Genomic DNA, 24,803 nt, shown 5'->3' on the forward strand with positions numbered 1-24,803 from the left:
CCCTGGGACCAGGCAAGTTTCAGAAGGCAAGGATGGAGAGGCATTGAGGGACAGTCTAGGATCACTTACAGATCCTTTGCCAAGTCCAGCCATCCTTACTCATGTCAAATGATTTCAATTACTTGAACTTCAGGTTCTTCCCTTTAATTTCAGTAGGAGTGTTTCCCCTGAACAAGGACTGCATGATTTGATTTCCTTCACTGCTAATTTCTCAATTTAATCAGCTTCATAGTTACCCACCAGTTTTGGAGGGATTTGGGGGAAGGAGTGGTCTCATCCTTTCATTGTTCTTGAATATAGTCACACGAAGAACCTAAATATAAACAGATGTCCATTTTTAAAAAGTCAGCATATTGCTGAAATTTAATATTTTTATTATCGTCACTGACAGAAATTTTATTGCAGAACATTCAATCTCTGGTTTGTGTTCAAACAATATTCAGAGATTGTTGCTGCACTGAAATTTGGAGGGTTTTCAGTAAGATCATTCTGCAGCATTTATTTATTTATTTAATGTCCTGACTGGCAGAAACTGGAATTACAGAGTTCCTTTGGCTACTGCTACTCACCTTGGGGAATGGGGTGGGGTGATTGACCCGTGGTTTGTCTTCTCCTGTTGCTCAGAGAACGAGATGGCTGTGCCTAACTGCGTTCTCATTTGCATCAAATCTGTATAGGAAGCAAGAGGGTTTAAATCAGGTCTTTGAAGCATAACCACGGGACTTCTTTATTGAGGGTGGTGGCTGGATGAAGTGTCTTGGCACTGCATGGGCTTTTTGGCAGTGTAAGGGGGATATACATAGGGACTGGGTTCCTGTTCCAGAGTAGGAGCACCAGGAAAGTGTAAGCAAAATGAACCATGAAGAAATACCGAATTCCTTCAGGTATTGTACAGGTTCATTAGTTACTGGTTCAAGTGTGTATGAATCTGAGTAAGTCAAAACCAGCATGTTTGTTTTCAAGTATGTATATAAGTTTGCTGAGGGAATTCACCACAATGGAGTTTGAGTAGCTTCTGTTAAAATCAGTGGTAGTTATCTCAAAAAATATTTTCAGTCATTTCTCTAGCATCTCTGCAGCATCCTTATTTTAAAGAAAAAATTTAAACTTTTTCCAAGTGATAACAGCTAAGTTGGAAAGTTTAACTTAAAAGTGTCAAAGGTCCTATTGTCTGGGGACAGCAGCTTTTGCTGGATAAATCTGCTTTTGGCAAGATGTAAAGTTCTTACCATTAGCTGGGTTGACGAATTTAGCCCATCTGTGACTCTAAGTTCTGTTTTCATTTGGGGTGCAAGCTGGGAACAGAGAGAAGGTGCAGCATATGCAGGAAGAAGGTGAACTTAATAAATTAAAAGCTTTGGTTTTCTTTACTACAATAAAACATTTTCTTGATGGAAACAGTGTATGTTAGTCACTTGGAAATTAAAGAAGATATTTGAAAAATGTTGGATCTGTTCTATGAAAATCAGTTTAGAAGTCATCAGTGGTTCAAGTCTCCTTGGGGTATTGCAGGAACACTGGATAAAATCCAGTTTAAAATGAGGTCAGATTACACTTGCAATAATATCCAAACTATGGGGTTAGTTCTTCCTGCCTAAAACAGCTGCAGACAGAATTGATGCTGTGTCTGCTGTGTGAAGATGAAGATTTGTGTGCAGTGCTCCATCTCAGGAATTCTTGCTTTTAAAAGCTACACCTGTTCTGAAGACCCAGATGCCAATTTTGTCATGCTTTCTCAGTCTGAATGCTATTTCACTCTGAACATAAATCTGCTTTGATCACAGTGATATCTTGTCAGATATGATACTCCCCAATGTTAGGGAGCAGGAGACTCAACCTGTCTGGGTACTCTTTTGGCTCTCGTCACAATACTGTGTAAACATCTCAGCAGTTACAGGAGTACTTCTGTGAGATGGGAAGTTTTATCCTGATTTTGTGGTTTGTAATTTATAGAACATGGCTGGTTACTATTTTATCCAATGCAATAAAGCAAGTCTTGGCTGTGGCAGGATCTAATATGAAGCATCCTGCCTAAAATGCTATTTATTCTTTTCTTACCCATCTTACTTGATGTCAATAAAGGAGAAACTAAATGTCATGATTAATTTAACTCTTACAAGTATAAATGAGGTTTTGGTTGAAACACTGATGAGAAGGAGTTCTATCTTACCAATGTTGTAAGCATTTTGGAAATTACTCTGAAACCATCTCAAATGCTTTCAGTGTAAATACAAAAGAAGAATATTGTTAAGTGCTCATCTTTGCTGTTAGCTAGTCAATTCTAAACTAAGCATATTGAATCATATGTAATACCAGCAGGCATCTTCGTCCTATTTCTAGTACTGCTACATTGTGCCAAACCACACGTCATACCATCACCACTCTGTCCACAATCACCACCAAAATGGAAGTGATTGTCTTTCAGTGGAAATATAATATTAGATCAAGAATTATTTTATGACTTCAATTATCTTCTAACATGCTTAACTCCATTCAAATACATTTCATTCACATCTCATTCCCATGAGCCATCCTTATTGACTTTTGAAGGACTCGCAGCCAACGTTAAAGAGATTCTGCGGGAACTTTCTGTGACTCTGTATTTGCGGCCTGTTGCGGGGTGGAATCATGGCCTTGTACTTAGAGAGATGTTTGCAAATGGAAATGGACATCTAGCATCAGTAAAAGAGTCTGACCAAACACATACAGACTGGAGAATCAACAGAGATGGAAAATATTTAGAAGATAAAGCAGTTTGCATCTGATCTACATTTGTGTTGTGTATAAGGTGGTCAATATACAGGCCATAAGCTTTGGAATAGCTGAAGTGTTAGCATATGTAAGGTTTATCTAGCACAAACACTTGGTAGGGTCAGTATCCTTGGATATATTGTAACAGAAGCTCACTGGTCTTTTAGAGAGCTGCAAAATTCAAAATATTTATTCCATCAGTAATCTCCTCCTCAGCATCTATCTGAATAGGTCACTTGCTTGGCAACATATCTTGTCCAGTAATTATTAATTCCAGAAGAATAGCAGCTAATGCAACTTGAGAGCTGCTATATTTTTTCTCTGACTTTCCTCTGTTTTCCTTTAAAGACACAGAGATTGCACTAGATACAATTTTGCTGTTCCCTTGCAATGATAGAGTAGTGCCAGTTCATGTCTACGCTCCTGTTTCACTGCGGAGTATTTTAGAATAGAGGAGAATGCCAAATAAAAAAGAGTATTGAGTGAGGAGGGATATTTAATTGCTTTTATTAGTCTGGGTATTGAACAACAGTGCAAAACCCTCTTGTGTTTCTTGTTAGGAGAAGCAGTGGATTTTTTTCCTCAAATCCTTGATTACTCACTGTGGATTGGGCATCACATTGAGTAGGCTGCTTAAAGGACTTAACCAGCTTACTTTCACCAGAAGAGCAGGCAGTAATTCAGAAAGGGGGAGGGTAAGCTGCTGAAAGCTTGTATGTATATAGAGTTTTAAAGTGCTTGAGCCAGTACAGAACAGTTTCAGTGGAAAATGGATAATGGTTAACATCAGCTTTTGTACAGCTGCTTTTTGGCTAAAAGAGAGGTAATTTATATTTAAAGGCTATGAGTGTGATTCATTATTTTTCACAACAGTGTTTTGCTGAAGTTTCCCCTTCTTTCCCCCTCAGATTCTTTACAGTTGGTAAAGCTACTGTTGCTATTTCAGCACAAATGGTTTCTTCCTCCCTAAGGTCTGTACCAGGTGAACCCTAAATCACAAACTGTGTTTGCCCTCCATTTTTGGATAAAATTTGTGAATAGCTTACATATTTGGCTGCAGTCTTACTGCCAAACTTGAAAGGATTGCTGTATTACTATGTTGCATTGACTCCAACTTGAGGTAGGGGTGGGGAGAACAGCTTTAGCAAATTTTAAGGGAGCCGTATTAATACGTGTCCCTCTTTCTATGCTATGTTAATAAGCGTTAGCTGACACAGACATCTGAAAATGACTTGCACATTTAAACATTCATTCCCTCTTCTCCCTAATTGCTTTGGGAAGAATGAATGTAACTAGGCTGGACGTGGTTTATTAAGTTAGCTTTCTTGAGGGTTTGGAAACATGTTCGCAATGTCCCAGGTCTCCACTAAAATTCTGTATTGTTTTGTGTCTAGTAGCCTGGCTGCATGGACACAAAGCAACAGGCTAATTTGCCTCACACATTCATTGTAAGGCGATTATAAATTGCAGCTTTAACACCTTAAAATTACATTTCACAAAAGTGAGAAACTTTATTGTTTCAGATCTTTGAAATGGTTCTGGTACTTTCACACATAGGTAACTGTTGGCTACTGTGGCATGGAAATTAAAAAGTGAAGCTTTAAACAAATATGCTCTGTATTGCTCCCTTATGATGATAACGATTATGTTGTCACTCAAGAGAAGGATTTTCTAGTTTTGAAGACTGTACTTAGCAACCAGGTGATCACCCTGATATTTTCATTATCAGAGATTCATGGTTTGACCTCCAGCATCCTATTAAGACATTTATACTGAGATGGCTCAAGAGGCGAATCTAAGGTTGATAGAAAGTAAGGTGTTTCAGAGTATGTAAGATGCTTTGAAGTAGTTGCAGTGTAGTTCATTATTTAAGAGTCCTTTTCTTATAAACTAGGAAAATTATGAACAGCAACCTTTAAATCAATAGCCTGAAACCCAAATATATGTTTGATGTTATCTAGGCATTTGATGCAGCAGTTACTGTATGGATTGTTTTTGGCATAATGGTGATAGTATTTCTGGAAAGATTTTTAGGTGTTAGTACTTATATTGCTCCTACTCTGTTAGACTCACAGCTGTACACTGATCGAGCTGAAGATGTTTTCCACATACAATTTTGGTGACAGAAAACTATGTAATTTAATTATGCTTTCTGTAGTCCAGAGCTAGAAGTAGGATTTGGGAGACACTGAAATTTCACAATTTACTGCCTTCCAGAGACAAAAACTGTCCTATCAGAAATAATTTTACAATTAAGTGCTAATAATCCTTGGTGCAATTCTCTGGGACGGAGTCCAGCCAGGTGCAAGAAAATCTTCCTTCTTTCTTGTTTTGAACTCCAAACATATGTGTATCTAGGACTGCACTTGAATATTTACATTTCTTTGGGGAGAAGCCACAGTGTGAGGTTTATTCACACAGAAACTGCTGTGAACTGTTTGTATCGATGGTAACAATTTCCTTGATGGTAAACAACAGCATCTAGAAGTTTACTGTATGACAGCAAAAGTATTTTGAAAGAAAGCTACTGGTGTATCTATTATAACTAGGCACTATGGAAGAAGGAAGAAGTCAATCAATAAACATAGGAAGGCTTGAGTGCTCTGTGAGATCCTAGGTTAGGAAATTGAACCCTTTAAAAGAGCAAAGGGACTTCATTCCATTTGTCCCAGTGCCAATCTCAAGTGGTGGAGATTCTGCAGTCTCCATAAGTAAATAGGGCTTAATTATTCCTTCCAATGGAAATTTTTCTGTGACATGTAATATAAATCTTCCATGTTAAAACTTTGGCCCATTACCTCCTGTCCAGTTCACAGTGCACATAGGAACACTTTTATTCCCATCTGTACTTTATTTCTACTTAAAGACTCTGTCCCCTCCGTTTTTCAAAACAGCACCATGATTTGAATCTTGCCTCTTTGGTTGTGTTTTCTAGAGTGCTGGTCACTCACTCTCTCCTCTGGATGGTCTTCACCTGTGTCCAGAAGTGGTTGCAGTGCTCCAGCGGAATGTTAGGGTTACTGATGTGATTTGCAGACTACCTTCTGTTTTATACCGGCTCATACAATACTTGCTTATTTTTTTTAAGTTCACCCCTTTGACGTCTCATGTTAAATGAGATCCACTGTCACTGCTCCAGATTCCTTATGTAATTACTGCTTCCCCACTAGTTGCTCCGCCTGTGTTTGTGCAGGTGGTTATTCTGTCATAAATGTAGGGTATTGCACCAATCCCTATTACATTTCATCCTGCCTTTTCAAACCCTTCCCCAAACTGTCAACATCTTTTTTGAACTCTAATCCTTCCCTCCAATATTCTTGCTGCCTTTCCCAGGTTGGTGTTACCTGTGAATATCATCTCTCTATCCCATCATCTACTTCATGCATGAAAACATAAGCTGGAACTGTACTTAAGAAAGATCTTGCAGATTCTCACTCCATAGATATCAAAACCCAGCCAGTGAACTACTGAGTACATTTTTGAACCAATTTTGCACGTCCCTTATAGCAATTTCTTCTAGATGGCATTTTCCTTGGTCAAAGAAGTGTTAAACACCTTAGAAAAGCCAAGCTAAATTGCAGCCACCACTTCTCGCACGTAGAGCCTGTTTGTAGAAGGAAATTAAATGGGTTTGACAAGATTTTTATCTTGACAAATCCATACTGGTTGCTACTGCTGTCCTGATTATTTTATGTGTGTTTATGAACAGTGGGTTTGAATTCTTGCGGAATTTTTCCAGGAAATGAAACTGAGTTGACTTGTTCAGCATTTCTCAGCTCCTCCTTGTTCTGCATTTCACAGCTCAGAAACTGTTTGTCCCTTTCTAGTTTTCTGTCATCTGACACACCCTCCATAATTCTCAAAGATAACAACCATTCTGAGATTGCTTCAGTAATTTCTGCAAGTGCCCAGACTTGAGCCTGACTGTTCTAGGCACTCCAGGTTTATCTGCAGGCAACATGGCCTGTTGTGTGGCCACTTGAAGGTCTGATGGCAAAACCTACATTGTCAGCTCTTTTCATCTGTCTCGAGAAAGCACTCTCAGGGAGAATACGGGGCACGACAGGAGAAAGTTGCCGCATTGTTTAGAACATCTAGTTCGATTTATTGCATGTAATGATAATCTAGCAAAATTTGTAGGCAGAAGGGCACATCAAATTGGAAAGCACTCTGTCTGGTATGCTACTTCCCTGCAGTGGTGACTGCAGCCCTCCGTAGGAAGAAGCCTTACAGCCCTGCTCTGGGCACCCTCGTGCTGTGCTGGGAGGCATGGGATTTAGGGTAATGCCACGAAGAGTGCCAGAGAGACAGATCCTAGTTTCGTGGGGCAAAATTCCTCATGTGAAAATAGCCTTTTATCAGACACTCTAATTTTCCCCTTAGCCGAGGGAGATACAGGAGGTGAGGAAGGAACCTAATCTTTCTTATTTTGAAGCCCAATTGCTAAGAGCATAGAGGCTAGTGGTGCTAGGGTCAGGGCTAGTGGAGACCAGCTCCCAGCATCACGGAGCAATAACTGGCTTCCCCATGCCTTCCAGTTAGATTTTCCCAGATCTAAGCTCACTGAGTTGGCACCTTTCAGTATTCTGCAGTGGTCTTAACATCTAGCAATCAAAGCATGAAAACTTTGAAAACCTAAATAAAAAAGAAAAATTAGAAACAAAGTTGCTAAGAAATCTTGAGTCTCAGCGATGATCATTGTAGTCTTTTATGTAAGAATAGTCTTAAAAATAAATGTAATGTGAAACTAAATTTCCAAACACTGAATGTTTAGGACTTTATCCGCTACCAGAGGGAAAGCAGCTTTCAAGTTAAGTGACTGAGCTCCAGGTCACTGGCATCCTAGGGAAAACATTGTTCTAACGAACATTCTTTTTTTTTAATTAATGTTTATGAGAATGTAGGAAATAAATACCTTTGATGACTACGTAAATAAAAGCACAGAATGTTTTAAGTAATCCTTAAGTATTTATTTGCCTATTAAAGGACTGTGGCAGGAGGCCATAGAAATACACTTAGAGATTTTAGACCCAATAATAGCTATATTAATATTTAAATAAGTACAAGTCTCTTCTAGTATTTCAGAAACACTCATCACTGCATAATAATTTTTTTACTTAAGTCAATCCTTAAGTATGTAAGGCTCTGTGAGACCATGTTGTTGTGTATTTCCTAAGGGACAGTGACTGTCAGTATAGGGCTGACTTAGCTGCTGCTTGTTTCTGATTTTCTTTCTGCAATGGCTCCTTGGGTGGTAATTTCTTGGTGTTGTTCCAGAGCAAAGAATCCTGAGTCACAAACCCTTAAAAAAAGGGATATAGTCTCCTCTCTTGCTTTGCCCATTGATACATACACATGCTAAGGATCTTGTGTATAAAGAGTATAAAAGCAGATGCTTTCTTTCAGTTACAAAGCCTTCATATGTGGCACAAGTTACAGCTTCTCTGCTTAGCTGTGAAGATGGGAATCTCAGACCTTTCCGTGACAAGACTCTTGTGTGCTTGTGTCAGGTGTGACCGCTTCCCCAGCAGCCTGGGTTGCAGTATGTTTAATTATTTATGGAGCTGCTTATTCTAGTGTACAGGAGTGGGAAAATAGTTCAGCTGAATATAAGTAAAAATTAGTTCATTATACATACTTATATTTGCATTAATTTACACACAGGTGACTGGTATAATATTAATACATTTATTGACAAGAACAGTATGTTTGGTTCAGGACTATGTGGTATCTCTGGCTCCCCAGCAATGTAACTGGGCATCACAGAGAAGCAAAGTAACATCAGTGCTTTTTTGTAGACTCTGAAACTATCAGGCTGATTTACTGGGTCTTCCTCACCCCACCTCCTACCCCCTCCCCAATTGTAAACCTCTCTGTGTTTTTCCCTTTATTTATTCTGTAATTTCATCAGCACACACAGATGCATGCCATTAAAGAATCCATGCCATCCTTTCTCAGTAATGACTGTCTCATCTTGTCTGTGTGCTGGAGCTTTTCACAAAAGCTTATTTTATGAACAGTTTGCTTCTGAAGAAAATAATATTGCTTAATAAAACAAATGTGTAATAGTTATGAATTAAAAAAGGTGGCTTATTCTCAGATTGTGTAAATCAACTGTAACTTCCTTTAGTTTATGCAACCACAGGTAGTGGATTTTAAGTCTGTATTCATCAAAGCTACCGTGTTCATGTCAGCACTGAAAACTATAAATGATGAGGTTATCAGAGAGATATGAAATTATGTGCAGTCTGTTAATCAGTCCAGGAACTGGATATGTGGAAAAAAGATGTGTTTCAGAGTCACTGCCTCATCTGGAGAAAGCAGAGGTAAGGAGGCAGGGAACAGTAAGGATTATTATGGGTTGATCCAAAATTATTTGTCTGGGAAATTTTTGCAAATTCAGTCTTTTAAAAGAAATTCAAAAAATTGTGGATTGAGATGACTGAAAACGTTATTATTGTCTCTGAGTTGTGTAATGAAAGTAAAATGAAAGTTGATTCCTCTATACAAAAATTTAAAAAATACATTGTGTTACCATTTCTTGTAAGTAATGATTTAACAGTTTTTATGGTTGAAGATAAAATGTTAGGTTTCTCCCTCCCCCCACTAAATAACTCAGAGAAGCATAATTTCAGAAAGCATTTTGACTTTAATGCAAGCTGTACTTTTCAGAGCAAGTTCTGTTTAAGAAAGAAAATAAAGATTTTTTGCCAGTCATGCAACAAAACTAGTCGGTGGGAGCTGGCTCATTTTGTACAGGAGCTTGATAGCAAGAAACAGCAGCACTGCGTTCCCTCCTTCCCCTGTTGTCACATTTGGCTGCTTGGTAATTTTTTATCTTCATATCAAAGAAAGGTTAGGATGCACTCTTCATATTTAAAAGTGTGCCATTAGTTTACATGAAAACTCCACCGGTACACAAATATGAGGCAAGACTTTCTGTGGATTCTTGTTAGGAGTTTTATCAAATACCAGAGATCTGGATATTATACTCATGGTCTTTTCATGAAAAGCATTACTTTGGGAATTTTTCATGTTCAAATATAGAGTTCATGTTTTAATAGGAGAGAGACTTCTAAGATGTTTATGTAAGCATAAATATACTCCCTTAAGAGATGACTGAAAGCTTTTGGCTGGAATGTTGCTGGGGGCTTCACAAGCCCGAACTTGAATCTCCTTTCTTCCCATCTACCTTTGGCATTTATTATTCTGAAGTGTGACATGAAGTCCTTCTTCAGTAGAACTGATTTAAATAAAAATGGCCAAACACTGTGGGAAGTCTGAAGGCAGGATTTGGAGGTATATTTACTAATGTTGCCAAAGTATTGATTTTATACAACAATTTTACATTATTTGACTTTGCAAATTTTGGGGGGCTACTAGTGTGCTGATGGAGATATAATCATATTTCAAAATACAGATCTGGATGCAAGCTGAGATTTCAGAGGCCAGTAAGATTCTAACAGAGTCAAATAGAAATACTCAGTTCTTTCAAATTTTAAAGACAGACAGAAAGCAGTATTAAGCTCCTTTCAGAACATCCCAAGCTAATAGCAGTTGGGACTGATAGCTCTCAGCCTCCCTCAGGAAGTGGTCAGCATTTCATGGGATGGAGCACTTTATGGTATTTTCCAGATGAGAAATTGCACTGCATTTAATTTAGCAGGTTTTCCTCTCTGATTAGTGCTAGAATTAAAAAAAAAAAAAATCTGGCTGGAAAATGAGATTGTTTAGATTAGTTGTAATTTTTTTTCCCCTCTGTAGTTTGGGCTTTAATAATATTTTCCCTAAATATTTTGATTTTATTTTTAATAAATTCTTTATCATACCCCTGCAAGAGAAGACATCTTCCGTGAAGTCCTAATGGTCTATCTTCTACAGTTTCTAGGAGATGTCAAACCATACAATTGCTAAATGGTTGATTTAATCAGATTTACATGAATTGGCGAGTTACACCAGCAAAAGAGTAAAACGGTGAGGAGAAAACTTCCCTACCTGTTACAAGCACCTGTGCTTGACATTTTGGACAGTTCTTCACCCATCATCCTATGAGGGTTTTACTGATACAGTTTTAGTTGTTGATGGATATAAAGGAAAGCAAAAATTGTTGAGTTTAAGCAACTGCTGTTTCTTCTACTTATTTAGCAACATTTTCATATTTTTGATTTTACATACTGGGAGCTGTTATTCAAAGCTTCACCAGAAGTGCCATCCAGGTGAAGCTGCCATCTCCTGGCTGTTCTGAGGGCCAGAGAGTGCAAGTCTGTGTGGCTGCTGTGCTCTGTAGGCAAAGTGTAAGAGGTGGCTTGTAAATACAGATCAATGCCTTTTAAAAAAAACTTCCCCCCCCACTGTCGGAGAACTTTAATCTGTGTTGCATAGGGCAGTGGAGACATCCAGTGGCCAATGTCTTCAGTGACTGACAAATGGTAGTGTCTGGATTCTGACTGCCTAACAAATGAAAGGCTGATGTGTCTTGGCTTTGGCTGGGACAGAGTTAATTTTCTTTCTGATAGCTGGTATAGTGTTAGGGTTTGGATTTAGTATGAAAAGAATGTTGATAACACACTGATGTTTTCAGTTGTTGCTCAGTAGGGTTTAGACTAAACTAGGGTTTAGTCAAGGATTTTTCAGGGCACAAGAAGTTGGGAGGGGACACAGCCAGGACATCTGACCCAAACTGGCCAAAGGGGTATTCCATACCGTGTGATGTCATGCCCAGTATATAAACTGGGGGGAGTTGGCCGGGGGGGGGCGGGCGTGGGGGTGGGGCAGATCACTGCTCGGGAGCTAACTGGGCACCGATGGGTGAGTGGTGAGCGATTGCATTGTGCATCACTTGTTTTGCATATTCCAATTCTTTTATTATTATTATTGTCATTTTATCATTATTATCATTATTATTTTCTTCGTCTCTGTTCTGTCAAACTGTTCTTATCTCAACCCACGAGTTTTACTCTTCTTTTGATTCTCTCCCCCATCCCACAGGGTCCAGGGGAGTAAGCGAGCCGTGGTGCTTAGTTGCCAGCTGGGTTTAAAGCATGACAGGCAGCTCTTTGGATTTCTCATTCTTGCAGAAGTAATTCAAAATGGCAGACATGACTGAGCTCATTGTGGACATTTCAGAAGCTTTTATTAAACATAATAACTTCCCAAATACCTACATTCTTCTGCTTTTACAGCAGGACCCAGGTAGAACATTCATAGTACACCAAGACAAATTTTTAGGCAGTCAAAACAAAAAGAGATTTCATAAAAGCACATCAAACTTATACCTTTTCCTGATTTCCAGATGTCCAGCTGGTCAAGAGATACTTGAATATGTGTGGTTTTATGAATGACTTGCTACTAGTTGGTTTCTTTTAATTTCATTGGGAAATAATAACCAACTTTCCAGCTATTTTTAATGGATGACAGTAACTCTTCAAGGTAACATTAATAGTTTTATAATGACAAAGGGATTTGGGAGAAATGGAGAAACCAGGAAAAGTAGAGTAAATGACAATGTTTGCAAGTTTCTTATTGCCATAAACACTAAATATGAGGACAAGATTATGGAACATCAGGGCCTTTGAGAAATATTTCTGTTCACTGAAGAAAAATCTTCACTGGGTCTACTCAGTAGTAGTTCCCCGTGACTATTTAACATAGGACTTACTGGATCTAGCAGTAGAACAAACTGTGGTATGTTCAGGTAAAGATGAGGAGTTTGTTTGAATGGTATCTTCCTTTTTGGCTTCATATTTATTAAAATGTACTTACAGTTTTGTTATAAAGGCTTGATTTTATTTTTTTTTTTTACTTAATATCTGGACCTCTGTGTAGAAAATATTTTAAATATCATTAAGTTGTTGAGAGAAGGTAAAGTTGTAAACATCTTTATTACTTGAGAAAATGAAAAGTGGAAGTAAAAAAAAAAAAGGAAATGTTGTTCCTCCACCACTGGAATGAAGAATGGAAAATGATTTTTTTGGGGGGGGAGGGGGAGAGAAATCCAAGCCAGAGTAATAAAAATTTATAAGAAGTTAACAAAACTGCAAGGGACAAAGTAAAAAATAAACACAGCTCTTTCTGGTTATTGTCAGGAGATGTTCCCAAGCCTAATAAGGACAAAGTATCAAAAGAGACTCAAATAAAACAGATCACACCACATTAGTATTTCTGTTGGAAAGACCAAATGTAGTTATATGATAATTATTTCCTGGAAAATGTTTGCATATTGTTATTTAGAAATCTGGCAACAGGTAACTGCTGTAAAAAACATTATTACTTTTGGCCATTTTGAAAACTTGTTAACTGTCCGTCAGTGGAAAACCAACCTGATTCAGTATCAGTTTTCTGTTATGGAACCTGATAGCCTCTACTGCTAAATTGCAAAGCTTGTACTAATGATCCAGTACTGATAACTAAGCCAACAAAGTCTATTATCCTAAACAGTGAAACCTTAAATAAAGTAGTTCTGCTTTTCTGAAAGCTTTGTAGGGAATGTGGTATTTTTTGCTTCCTACACATTTTCCTTCTTTCTATAGGAAACCGCATAAACAAAGTTGCCTGCATTTAGTACTACACCAGCAATTGCCATCCACGCTGAGCTCCAGAGGTGATCACTGGTGGATGCTTTTTAGTATGGAATTGCCACATTTAGGTCTGTGTCTGGCATGGTGTATCACTCTCAGTCTTCAATCTAGCTGTCAGCTTACAGCCGCAGTAGTAGGCAAAAGGACTCCTGTTAGTAGGGTATTGGACCTGTCTTTGTTTTCCTGTACATCATGCGTCTTGAAGCACTTCCTACGTGAAAATAAAACCTTTAAACAGAAACTTTGGTTTCACAAAACTCTAAGTTCTGCCTTAGTGAATACAGTACTTATTAAATGACATCTCCTGAATGGAAGAGACCACTGCTTTATTTAGATGACATTAGCCTGTAGACTTACAATAGCTTTACCAACAAGTATAGTGGTTACAGAAGCCTGAGACTTGCCAGACTCCTTACTGTACCGTTCTTCCTTCTCTGCCCTGTGGGCTTCTGTGGGATCACCAAGAATGTCAGTAACCTGCAAGTCTATCCCTGAAATCCCACAGCATTGGTAAGCTTTAACTAAAGTTAAAGATGTTACATGGATAGACATGAGCACATCTCTTAAAAGTTTTTCCAGTGTCTGCTACGCTCCATTAGACTTCCTGTAAAGCAGATTCATAGCTTTTATTGTGAGTAAATACTGAATTACAGCCCATGGCAAGCTAGGCCCTGAAAATAACTGAGCTATGTGGAGACAACGTGTTCCTGGAACAATTGGTTCTGACACATCGTGGATGAGTGTATCTTGGCTTGTTATGGAGAAGCACTGAAGTTGACTTTACAAGGCAGTGTGCACACAGAATGAAGCCTAATTTAAATTCGCTTAATCCCATAATGTAGTATTATCATGAATGTGGTATTTGCTTGCCAAGAGTGTGCATGCCACTTTTCTATGGGCACCCTCAAGGCATGTTTCTCAAATTGCAGAACTTGTTACTAACTATTTTTAGATGTTTAGGCAAACTTACAAAAACTGACAAATGGTAAAAGCATTCTGTGATGTTCTGTGGAGAACTGGGACTGCTACATAGATAACAACAGGGAGTCTGGATCTCACATTAAATTAAGATTTGGACCGAGGAACCATATCAAGGAGAGTTTGTACATTCCAGTCCCTACCTCATGGTACGGGGAACCCGAAATCTCTTTGTTGTATCATTTATTCTGGTTGCACCTACAGCTAGCATTGCCTGTGGTAGGAGATTTAATGTGCATGCAGTAAGACACAGTACATGCTCCAAGCAGCTTGCAATTTCAGGAGCTAAAACAGAAAGGTGGAACTTACTACATTTTGTAAGGGCAGTAAGCGTAAGGTTGTGTGCAGTGTCATTAGTTTACTGATCAGTTGCATTTTGATTTGATTTGTGCATTATTTCCTGTTTTTTTTTTGTTCTGTGGCTATTTTTAATTTCCCTTTGAACAGCTGAATATATTATTTAGCAAATGAATTGCAGTTGGAATGCTTTCTTGTAACGTTTTTTCCTAAGAATATCATTAGATTGAAATTCCTTGCATTGGCAAGCTGCCTGTTGAGCTCTCTCTGTATCTCTCTCTCCAAGCTCACTGCTGACTAGCTCTACCACCGGCTTGGCCTGCTTAGCCACCGTGTCTGTTTTCCTCCCCGCCGCGTTTCCTTGGACTAGAGGTCGGTGAAGATGGCGGAATGCGTCAGAAGAGGAAGCTGAAGGAAGGGAATAGCTGACATGAGGTCCAAAAGCACCCCCTGCACGTGCTCTGGTGTGGAGCCGCTCGCTTCAGGGTGGGGAATTCCTTTTAGGCCTTCTGCAGAGGGAAGGCAAAAGATCAGAAGAAAGGAGGAAGGCCTGAGTGGAGGGCGGGAGACAGGGTTCTGCAGGGGGGGAGGTTTTGGTGCTGTGTAGGATGGAACATGTGCAGGCGTACAGTGACCCCAGCTGCCTCAGCCTCTCCCTCCTGTTCCTAAGGGTTGTGTCAGCCTTGACCAGCACGGAGGGAAGGCGAGGTTAATTTGGGAGAGCTTTGCTGCAAGCCATGCTCTTCGAGGGCTCCCGCTGTGTGCCCCTGAGCGTGGCGTAGGGATCAACGTGCTCAATTGGGCTGCAGAGCTCCCTTTCAGTAAAGTTTTAACATTTGGTATTCTTTCTCAATGAAATACGAACATATCTAGTCAAAAGCTTCTGCAAGTAGGAGTGGTTCCAAAATGGCGACTTTCTGCCTTTTTAAACGTGCACAGGTTTTAGATTTGGGCTGGGTATTTTTTGAGGACACTACTTTCTTCTGCTTTCCTTTAATGAAAGCAGCGAGGGCTGAGATGGATGCAGGATGAGAGTAAAATCAGGCAGAGTTCTTGCACAGAGGGGCTAATCCACCCCTTGTGCCAGGCAGTAAATGAGGGCAGAAGGCAGAAATGGGGTCCTGGGGCGCTCCCTGACTGCCCCCGCCCCTGAGCAGGCCCGGAGGCGGAGGCGCAGGCGCGCTGGCTCCCTCAGGGCCATGCAGGCCGAACTTTCTCGAAGGGGGGCGGTGTGGAGAGGGGTTGTGCTCCCCAAATGTGGCTGGAGCCGGGGCGAGCCCGAGAGAAAAAACAAGGGAGTTCAGTTGCAGGGAGCATTCGTTTATTGTCCCGTTTGTTTTAACGTCGCGGTCAGGGGGGTTTTGCCACCAGGAGTTGCTGTATTTTGGCTCGCGCTCAAGCGATCACGTTCGGTGCTCTCCTCGTCCCCTGAGGTGCCGCGGTGCTGCCGGGGCCTGCCTGCAGTGCCGGGCCTGTCAGGCCTGCGGTGCCTCTTCATCAGGGCGACAACGCCTTACGCCGGCAGCATGTTGTGGGCTCGTACAAACCTGTGTTTTCGTAATGGTGGGATTAAAAGGAGTTTAGGATTGTTACTTGGGCATCAGCCTGTGAACCCTGGGGGAGGACAGTTTTTCCCATGCTTGCTTGTGCTTCCCAGCAGGCGTGCTGCTGCTCTGTCCTGCCTTTCAGTCAGGTAGGTGAAGAGACCTCAGCCTAAAATGCTGCTGAAGACCGAGTTTGAACTCCAGCCATTTATTGTATTGTAGTAACATCTGAATCCCTCTTTTTTCCCTTTAAAAAAATGTGTGGATGGGTTGCACAGTTGAATTTTTCGTCTCAAACCAGTACTGCACTAAAATTTGCATTTAAAACAGGCTGTTTAGGGGAAATGACATGTGTTGATATTTAATTGTGATTTAAGTTTAATCAGTTAAGTCACTCTCAGGAGAATAAAAGCAACTATAAATTCATGTATGGGTTGCCCCTGTTCCTCCACTCTTGCATTCATTTTGACTATGGCTTGCTGTGTGAACTTGATAAATAGCACTTCAGAAAATCACATTTTTTCTTTTTCCAGGTTTACACATATTTGTCCGTACACGTGCAATGCAAAATACGTTCTGTGTGTGAATTTTAGTGCATCAGGGAATAGGATTAACTGGAAAGCAGGTTGTTTTTTTGTACTTAATGGTGTTGCTGGTGGTAGTGATAGACTTCAGGTTTTTGTCTGTCTGGAAGGGTAATGATTTCTAAATCAGTGCCCATCTGCAGGGCTTTTTGTAGAACGTGTAAAAGGATTAATTTATGGTAGAAAGTTTTCACTGCAATATCTGCTCTGTGATGCAGAACAGGTGCAGTTTGTAATTAAACACGAGATCTCAGTACCCTTACTGGTGAAGTGGGAGGTGGCAGAACTGTGCTGTGGTCCTGTTCTCGCCTGCTTGGGTCTTGTTCCTTGTAAGGAAAGGTGGAAGCTAAGTTTCAACAGAGGACTTGAGAAAAACTCCCAAGTCCTAGAGTTTAGACAAGCCCAGGATATCCCTGAATTACTTAAGGCTAGTTTGGCGAGGACGTTATAAGAAATGTACTGATTTTTTTTATTTAGATACTTTTTCAGTCTGTAAAATAAAAACCAAATATTACATGTTACCAGGATTATTTACTAAAGGCACCTCCTTCAGTTCAATCCATAATGAATATGTCTGGCAGAACCTGTGTGGTACCATTAAATTTCACCCAAGTTCACTAATAAGGTAAGGTAAGGTGAGAATTTCCACAAAGATTTGGTTGTGCTAAGGTGGGCATGAGCATGAAAAGCAAATACTTTAGGAGGGCATGTAAAACAGTGCCCGTATAGTGAACTGTCTTAAGAGCCCATTTTTGAGTGGTAGTGTGTCTTGCTGCCAGCTAGTTTGGAAGGTCTTAACCTAGAAGCCTTACTCCATTCCCTGAGGTCAGATAGATCCTTTTGTAAAGTCTGGGATCAGATGACATAGTACTAAAATATGATGCCTGTGTGGAATCAATCACTTTACAGCTCATTGTTTAATGATATTTTACATCCAGTTGCCAAACCAATAGTGTAGCTTGACCTATAGCTTAAACTATAAAAACTCAAGAGTTGTGGCAAAATACTGGGCAAGGGAGGGTGTTAAGATACATATGAGGTTAATAGGCAATGGAGTACTTTTTACTAGTGTGGTATCTTGTTTTACAAGGGAGCTCTAAAATATGTTTGTTCTGCTGTAATTAATGCATAGTAAATACACAATGCTTACATAAAATCATAATGGGAAATGCCTCTCATTCAATAGGGACAATTCAGTTAGCAGATTTTGCTCTTAGACAAAATTTTTTTTCAGATCTTTGACATCTGGGAATATTGTCTTTAGGTAGTAGTAATTTGTATATGACTAACCAAGGCAGTGCTTTATAGTTGCTCATCAAGAGAATCTGAATATAAATCAAAGTCATATTTTGCAGAGCAAGTAAGCTCAGTCTGCTTGTGGTTGTTAATATGCTTCATTAGCAATGCAGTAGGCTTTCCTGTCCAATCATAAATAAAGGAAGAGATAGGTCCAGGAAAAAATACCATGCTTCAGCAGTTAATTCCTTCATCTTTCTGAGTAGCACAAAACTTTTCTTGGGATCTAGAAGGCAAATTGAGAATTTCAAGAATAAATATTTTAAAGGATCAAAACCAAATGAGAGATACTAGGAGGAGGAAGAGTACAGGAATGTAAGGCTTCAGGATTTGAGCTAAAGGGAATCAACACAGAAGATAAGGATATTTCAGAAAACCTAAATGGCTAGTTTGACTTGATTTTAGGGAACGGGAAGATAAGAAAATGTACACTGCAGAGGTGCTGCTTGATAGCTAGTGTTACAGGTTATAAAAATAGGACACTTTCAGACGCAGAAAAGGACAAGTTGATTTCAATTGTAATGAATCACTGAAGCTGGATTATATTTATTTGAGAATTCTGAAAATAGTTATGTGCGAAGTGACTAAGCTGCTAAGAATAATGCTCAGTTTATCATTAAAACTAACTGTTACACTTGGAGATCAAACTGCAGGAAATACCTCACTTTTTTTTTTTTTTAAATAACTAAGTGAAGTCCTTGGAATGATAAGCTAGTGAATCTATCTTTAAAAAGTAGCCAATGGAAAAATTACCTGGTTAAGCATGGCATGCATAGCTGCTGCAAAAAGGGAACTAGGTAAACAGATCTTTGACCTAACTTTAGTAGAGTTTTCTGAGGATTTTATCAAAAGATTGCCAGATGCAATAGATGATGTATATGAGTGGCAATTAAGTAGCTGTGTGAGGGGAAATCTAAGATCCAAATTTCAGAATTGGTCTGCACTAACTCTGTGTCTGCACAGGGGGTAAATTAAGTTGAGCTAAAAGTTTGTTACTTTTACACAAAACAGATGTTAAATATATATATTTGAAATAATTGAACGTATTTGTTTTGGCTATTTGTTATGTTTTAGCTGAAGATTAAAAAATAGACTTAAGTCAAGTAGAAAATCCTGGGGATACCATGTTTTAGCAGCTAAGTAAGGTGTAGAGCATCTCCTTAGACTAAATAGTGAGTTTCAGTAACATTGTAGGGTATGAGCTGAAGCTTGGTGAAGTCAGGGGAATTTTAGTTTTTTATTATGGCAGCAAGGAAAGTATTGTCGAAAGAAAAAGGAATTCTGTTTGTACCTCACCACCACTGTGTAGCAGTGCTACTCTTGGTTAGAAAGAAACAGAAAATATTATTTCATTTGGCAAATAGGGGTAATGAACTGTGTGCAACTTCACCATGACAGATGATTTGAAATAGAAAGGCTACACAAATGTGTTAACAAACTTGATAGCCTGAGATATGGTGTTGGGCTGTACCTGTTTAATAACAGATTTTCACAGGAGAAGATAACTGTGTCTTCTGTGTTCCTCTTGCCCAGAGTTGAATGGACTGATTTCCTTCTGGTTCTTACATGTCAACAGAGATCACGAGGTTCTGAATAATGATGTGTTTTATATATTTTTAAAAATAAAAGAGTTGTTCTTTTCTTAATTTTCTCTTGAACTAAGGAATAGTCACTAAAGTGCAACTTGTAAAAATGAAGAGGAAAAAATAAGGGATTTTTAAAAAATTTGCATCTAGCTTGTTTTATGTGTTTCTTAATGCTAAATGTTAGCATGCTTATTTGATGTGGACTGACTGGTGACTATATGAGTCCAATTTGATACATGTCTCTGATTACAGTGTAATTTTGCTGACACTTAGGAGTTATGAAATGTAATAACATTATTATGCTTTAAGAAGACTAAATTTGGCAAAATTTTCATAAAACTAAAAATACCCTTGGTCATTTAGGAAAATAGGTGTCATTAAAAACTGAGATACTGTTTGAATTTTCAGAAGGTATGTTGGAATGCTTACCTTGGAGTTGGTTTCTTAATTGCCATTCATTTGATGTAGTCATTCACATTGCATTCATTTTGCCTATTTGTTTCTTCCTCTGAAACCTTAGTGTTAGTTTAATGGAATTTTCCTTTTTAAAACTACTGCTGTGGTCTTTATAATGGGGACTTCTGTCTCTTTCCACAGTGAAGGGAAGTCAGAAGTGTGAGCTGAATTGCCGTGCGATAGGCTACCGATTCTATGTGAGACAAGCTGAAAAGGTGATAGATGGGACACCCTGTGACCAAAACGGAACTTCGATCTGTGTGGCAGGGCAGTGCAAGGTAAGGCTACTATCTTTAGCAAGTCTGCCTGTAGACCATCTATGCCATATTTAATTTCTGTAAGAGGTTGATACGACTGTACCTGTGAAATGGTATCTTGAACCTCTGTCCCTCTTTTTCTTTTTTTTTTTAAAGTAGATGTGAAAAATGTTAACTTTTATTATTACAGGTTTTATTTCTTAACTAATGTTTCTATCTACTGAGAACAAACTATGGAATGCTGAAAGGCTGGATTCAGAAGGTGTTCTGGCCACAATTGAGGTGACTTCCAGTGAGCTTTCTCCACATATTTAGCTTTCTACAGAAGAGGTTCTATGAAAGAATCAGAACAAAAAGATTGGAAGCTTAAATAAGAGAGAAATAGAATAACTTTCTTTGATTAAACTTCAGAGCAGAGATATTTTTTTCAGTCTGGAACATAATGGTTTATTCAGTTATGTGTTTATTTTGATGTTTTTTTAGCTGGTATTAGTGTAACTTTTCTGATTGGTCCATGTTTGCCATTTTTAAGAATCAGGTCTTACTGGATGTCCATTTACTCAGCAGTGATGTTTTTTTAGAAAATACTTGAGTGAATGGTTATTTCTCATGGGTTCAGAAGGAGCTACTGTGTTGACTTTTTGCAGTCTGCTATGTAGATTGCCTTTGTAATGAATAAATACACTGCTTTCTGTGAGAAGGTAGGAATTTTAAATAAAATGTTACAGTTTTTAGAAAAAAAAAATCTGTACTCTTTCAAGTAAGGTTAGTGAAAAATAAATTCCTAGCAAGGAGCATTTGACGCCTGGCTGATGTTCCCCATATATGTTGGGAAAAGAAGCAGAAGTAGGTCAGATGTGACTCATGAACTCAAATGGTGAAAGGTCAAGTTCAATTTAAATAGTTGGTTTGCCAGAGGAAGTCACGTATGAATACAACCTTTTCCTCTGCATGTCCAGCTTCCTCTTAACTTGTGCACATCTGGACAATGCCATGTATGTTTCTGTTCTGTATTTCTGAGTGCAAGCAAAGCCATAACTTTGAATTTCCTTTGTAGATGATAGATCTGTGTGAAATTGATTATTCTTTAAAGCTTTCCTTGATCTCAAACCAATTCAGAAAGGGCCAGAAATTTGTTTTAATTGCAGTTCTGATCTATGACTCAGAAAACTGAAAAATAGATTTAGTCTACCAGCTGTTATATTTTCCCAGTACTGTGCAACTACAGAAGTGTATACTGATACATTTGTATTGGAGGTCTGGGATAGAAAGGCAGTGTTCAGCAGCCTAGTAGGAAAGTGACCTGAATTCTGAAAATCGGCCATTGCCTGTGGACAATGCCACTTCCCAAAGCTGCATATAAACAAACAACAGGTTGTGAATCCTTACTGTGAATATGTGACTTGGAATTTGTAGAATTGTAGAATTCAGATTGTAAGGTACCTCGGAAGGTCATGTACTTCAAACAGGGCCCACTGTATCAGATAGCTCTGATGGCCTTTTCCAGGTGAGTTTTGAACCTGTTCCAGTGTTTGAGCAACACTGCAGTGGAATCTTTTTCCTTGTATTCAATTGAAATTCCCTGTATTGCAGCTTGTGCCCTTGGTCTCTCAGCCTGGCACTGCACATCTCTGAGAATCTGACTCCCATCTGCTCTGTCACCCTTCCATTAGATGTAGACAGCAGTAAGATCTTCCCATAGCCTTCTCATAAGGCTAGGAATTCCTAGGCTGTATTGTTTTTTTGGTTTTGTTGTTTTTTTAACTTTCTTTTTCGCTTTGGTGTTGAAAATAGACCTAAAAATCAAAATCTCGATGTTTATTTAAACTGTTCTTCAGCAATGCTTAATGCTCAGTGATGTAGTCTATCATTCTTAAAGAGTTAAATAGAACCAGTTCCGTACTGGTGCTCAGTGCCTTATAGGCAATAAATTGCCATGAGAAAGCCAAGATAAAGCAGGTGAAGGCACTTCTTATTCTGTGCACTTTGTAGGGGTTCTCACTACAGCAAGGTAGAATGAGAGCATGAGGTGGGAGAAGTTGAGGGAGTTGACATCATATGCAGTAGTATTAACTGTACTTGTGCAGAAGGCTGAGCATCAGAGGCTTTGGGAGACAAATCTAAAATATTAAAAGGTTTGTATTTTCCTTCTGAAGAGGAACTTAATTCAGACATTTTCCAGCTTCTTGTGATTAGTTCTTTTGATCTATAACAGTTTACTCCTTATTCATTACTCGCAACCTCAGTAAAATTGTAAGGTGGATGTCAGCTGAAAGAGACTTGACCTGTTCAGCCAGGTAATAGTTATGGTGAAATTTTGTGTGTGTGTAAAACACACTCTATTTTTCTTTGTTTCAAAGTTTTGAGTTAGTATTTGAAGGAGTATTCTGAGATACATATATCAAACTAAAGGAAAATACAGTATTACAGCTTCACGGTGCTTCGAAGCACTGTCATTATTGACTCAGTTCTTTTTTCAGTGATTTCCATGGTTCAAGATTAGAAAGTCAGTGCTACATCTTTGGTGAAACTTTGCCTCTAAATAGTCAGTAGCATATTTGCATTTGAGGGAAGTTGATGATGTTATGTCAGATGAGATAGGCTTCATTCTTCTTAAAAGTATTTCATATTTCAGGATAGATTCGTCTGTATTAAAATAACTTATCTTGTTCCTTTTTTATCTGTTCCATATGTAGAATCTCATGTTCCCTATGATTTACAGATGAATAAATGAGATACACAAATGAATATTCAGTTGTATATATTGCGTGCGTCCTTGGACTCCAAGACTTTGTATCCCACTTGTGTAGGCAGGAAAACTAGTAAAAAGAAATGAAATAATTTTACTTAACACTGATATTATACACTGTAGAGGGAACATGGATGTAGCTGAAGGATGTAATGATTAGAGAATCAAATAATTTAAGTTTTGTACTGTCAGAAGCTTAAGATAGTATTTTTTTGAAAAGTTGTCAGCGTTTACAGTTAACTGAAAATGTTTCTCGAGTAAAGAAGCTTATTCAAATCTTTGTACTAGGTAGCTCTTCCTTAACTGCACATTATTTTTATTTTTTTGACAGTCAGATAATTTCAATTAACCATCTAAGGAATTTATGGTCTGTTATCACCCTCTGTTGGACATTTTGCTGCATTACCAGTACAATAATATCCTTGTGTTAAAAAAACATGATCTGGTTTCTTCCCAGGACCATTGTTTCTGGTTAGTATTTTCAGTTTACATTATTCTTAGAAACAAAAGATGGAAAATGTTGCTATAATAAAAATTACTTAAAAACAGAATAAAGAATACGATAGAGACAGGTTTACCTTCATTTGAAATAAAAATTAAACATGTATGAAGGTGTTTCTCACTCATCATATTTTAGCTATTTAAAACATTATGTAAGGCAACCACAAGTAACATTAGTTAGAAGTTCTTAATATGTAAATTGCAGTCACACCTGTTAACACTAAAAATATGTTAAAGAGAAGTTTTGTCTTAACGTCAAAACCAGAATGTTTAATACATTAATTGTCTCCTTTTTGCGTTGTTAACCAATGTTAGGTAGAATAGTCTTTTAAAACGGAAGTATTGTTTAATCTCATCAGCAAAGATAAAATATAGCATAAGAGAAGATTTTAAAAACAGTAATATGTACAAAAATCCTTCTTAAAGCCTGGTTGTTGTGGCCATTACAATATCATGCAGGAAGGTTAGAACCGCTGTATATTTCCAAGTATCTCTGAACAGCATCTCATTACCATTTTCTTAGTCTCTTTTTTCACTGTTTACGGTTCTTTTGTTCAACTGGCCTCCAGAGTTGGAAGTAAAAACTTCATAACTTGTCCAGCACAAGAGATGATAGGTAAAAGCTCATTCTCCAAAGTCCTTTAATAAAAAGTTAATATGTTCTTATGATGAAATAGCCTAATTTGTTTGTTGTTTTTTTTCACTTTTGTATTTGTCTGTGACGTTGCAATAACTGGCACATACCATAATGCAAGTACTACAAAAAAATTTTACTCATCATGGGAATGATTATGTACTTCTGGTGTAGAATAGATGCTGAATTCTAATGAAATGAAACCCTTTTAAAGCAACTAAATAATTGTAAAATAAAACTAGGCAAAATAGGCAGAACCGGGTGATATTCTACCTATGCAGAAGAAAGAAGTATAGCAATGATCATGGTAATCAGTGTTATTATTTCTGTGTAAAATTGTTTTTCTGCACATTTGAACAGTGTTCTTTCTGATGAATTTTGGAAAGTGAACAAGCTTTTTCATTGACAGTCCTATTGAGTTCTACTTCTGTTTTTTCAAAATTTTTATTTAGTGCCACAGCTGGTTATTGCTAATATATATGCTTTGAATATGTTTCAGTATTATTGAGTATCTGTGTCCTGGTTTTAGCTGGGATACAGTTAATTGTCTTCCTAGTAGCTGGTACAGTGCTATGTTTTTGAGTTAGGTATGA

General features: G+C 38.3%; 1 protein-coding gene across 1 annotated transcript in view; it reads left to right on the top strand.

The window, feature by feature from the left end:
- Positions 1-24,803, top strand: part of THSD4 (thrombospondin, type I, domain containing 4) — a 305,910-nt gene that overhangs the window by 92,663 nt on the left and 188,444 nt on the right. The window contains exon 6 of the mRNA XM_010571751.1: positions 20,211-20,347. Within this exon, the coding sequence (XP_010570053.1) occupies positions 20,211-20,347 (137 nt within the window). The remainder of the gene's footprint in view (positions 1-20,210; positions 20,348-24,803) is intronic.

The sequence above is a fragment of the Haliaeetus leucocephalus genome, unplaced genomic scaffold, assembly GCF_000737465.1.
Source record: "Haliaeetus leucocephalus isolate CR32 unplaced genomic scaffold, Haliaeetus_leucocephalus-4.0 Scaffold339, whole genome shotgun sequence".
Classification (NCBI taxonomy): domain Eukaryota; kingdom Metazoa; phylum Chordata; class Aves; order Accipitriformes; family Accipitridae; genus Haliaeetus; species Haliaeetus leucocephalus.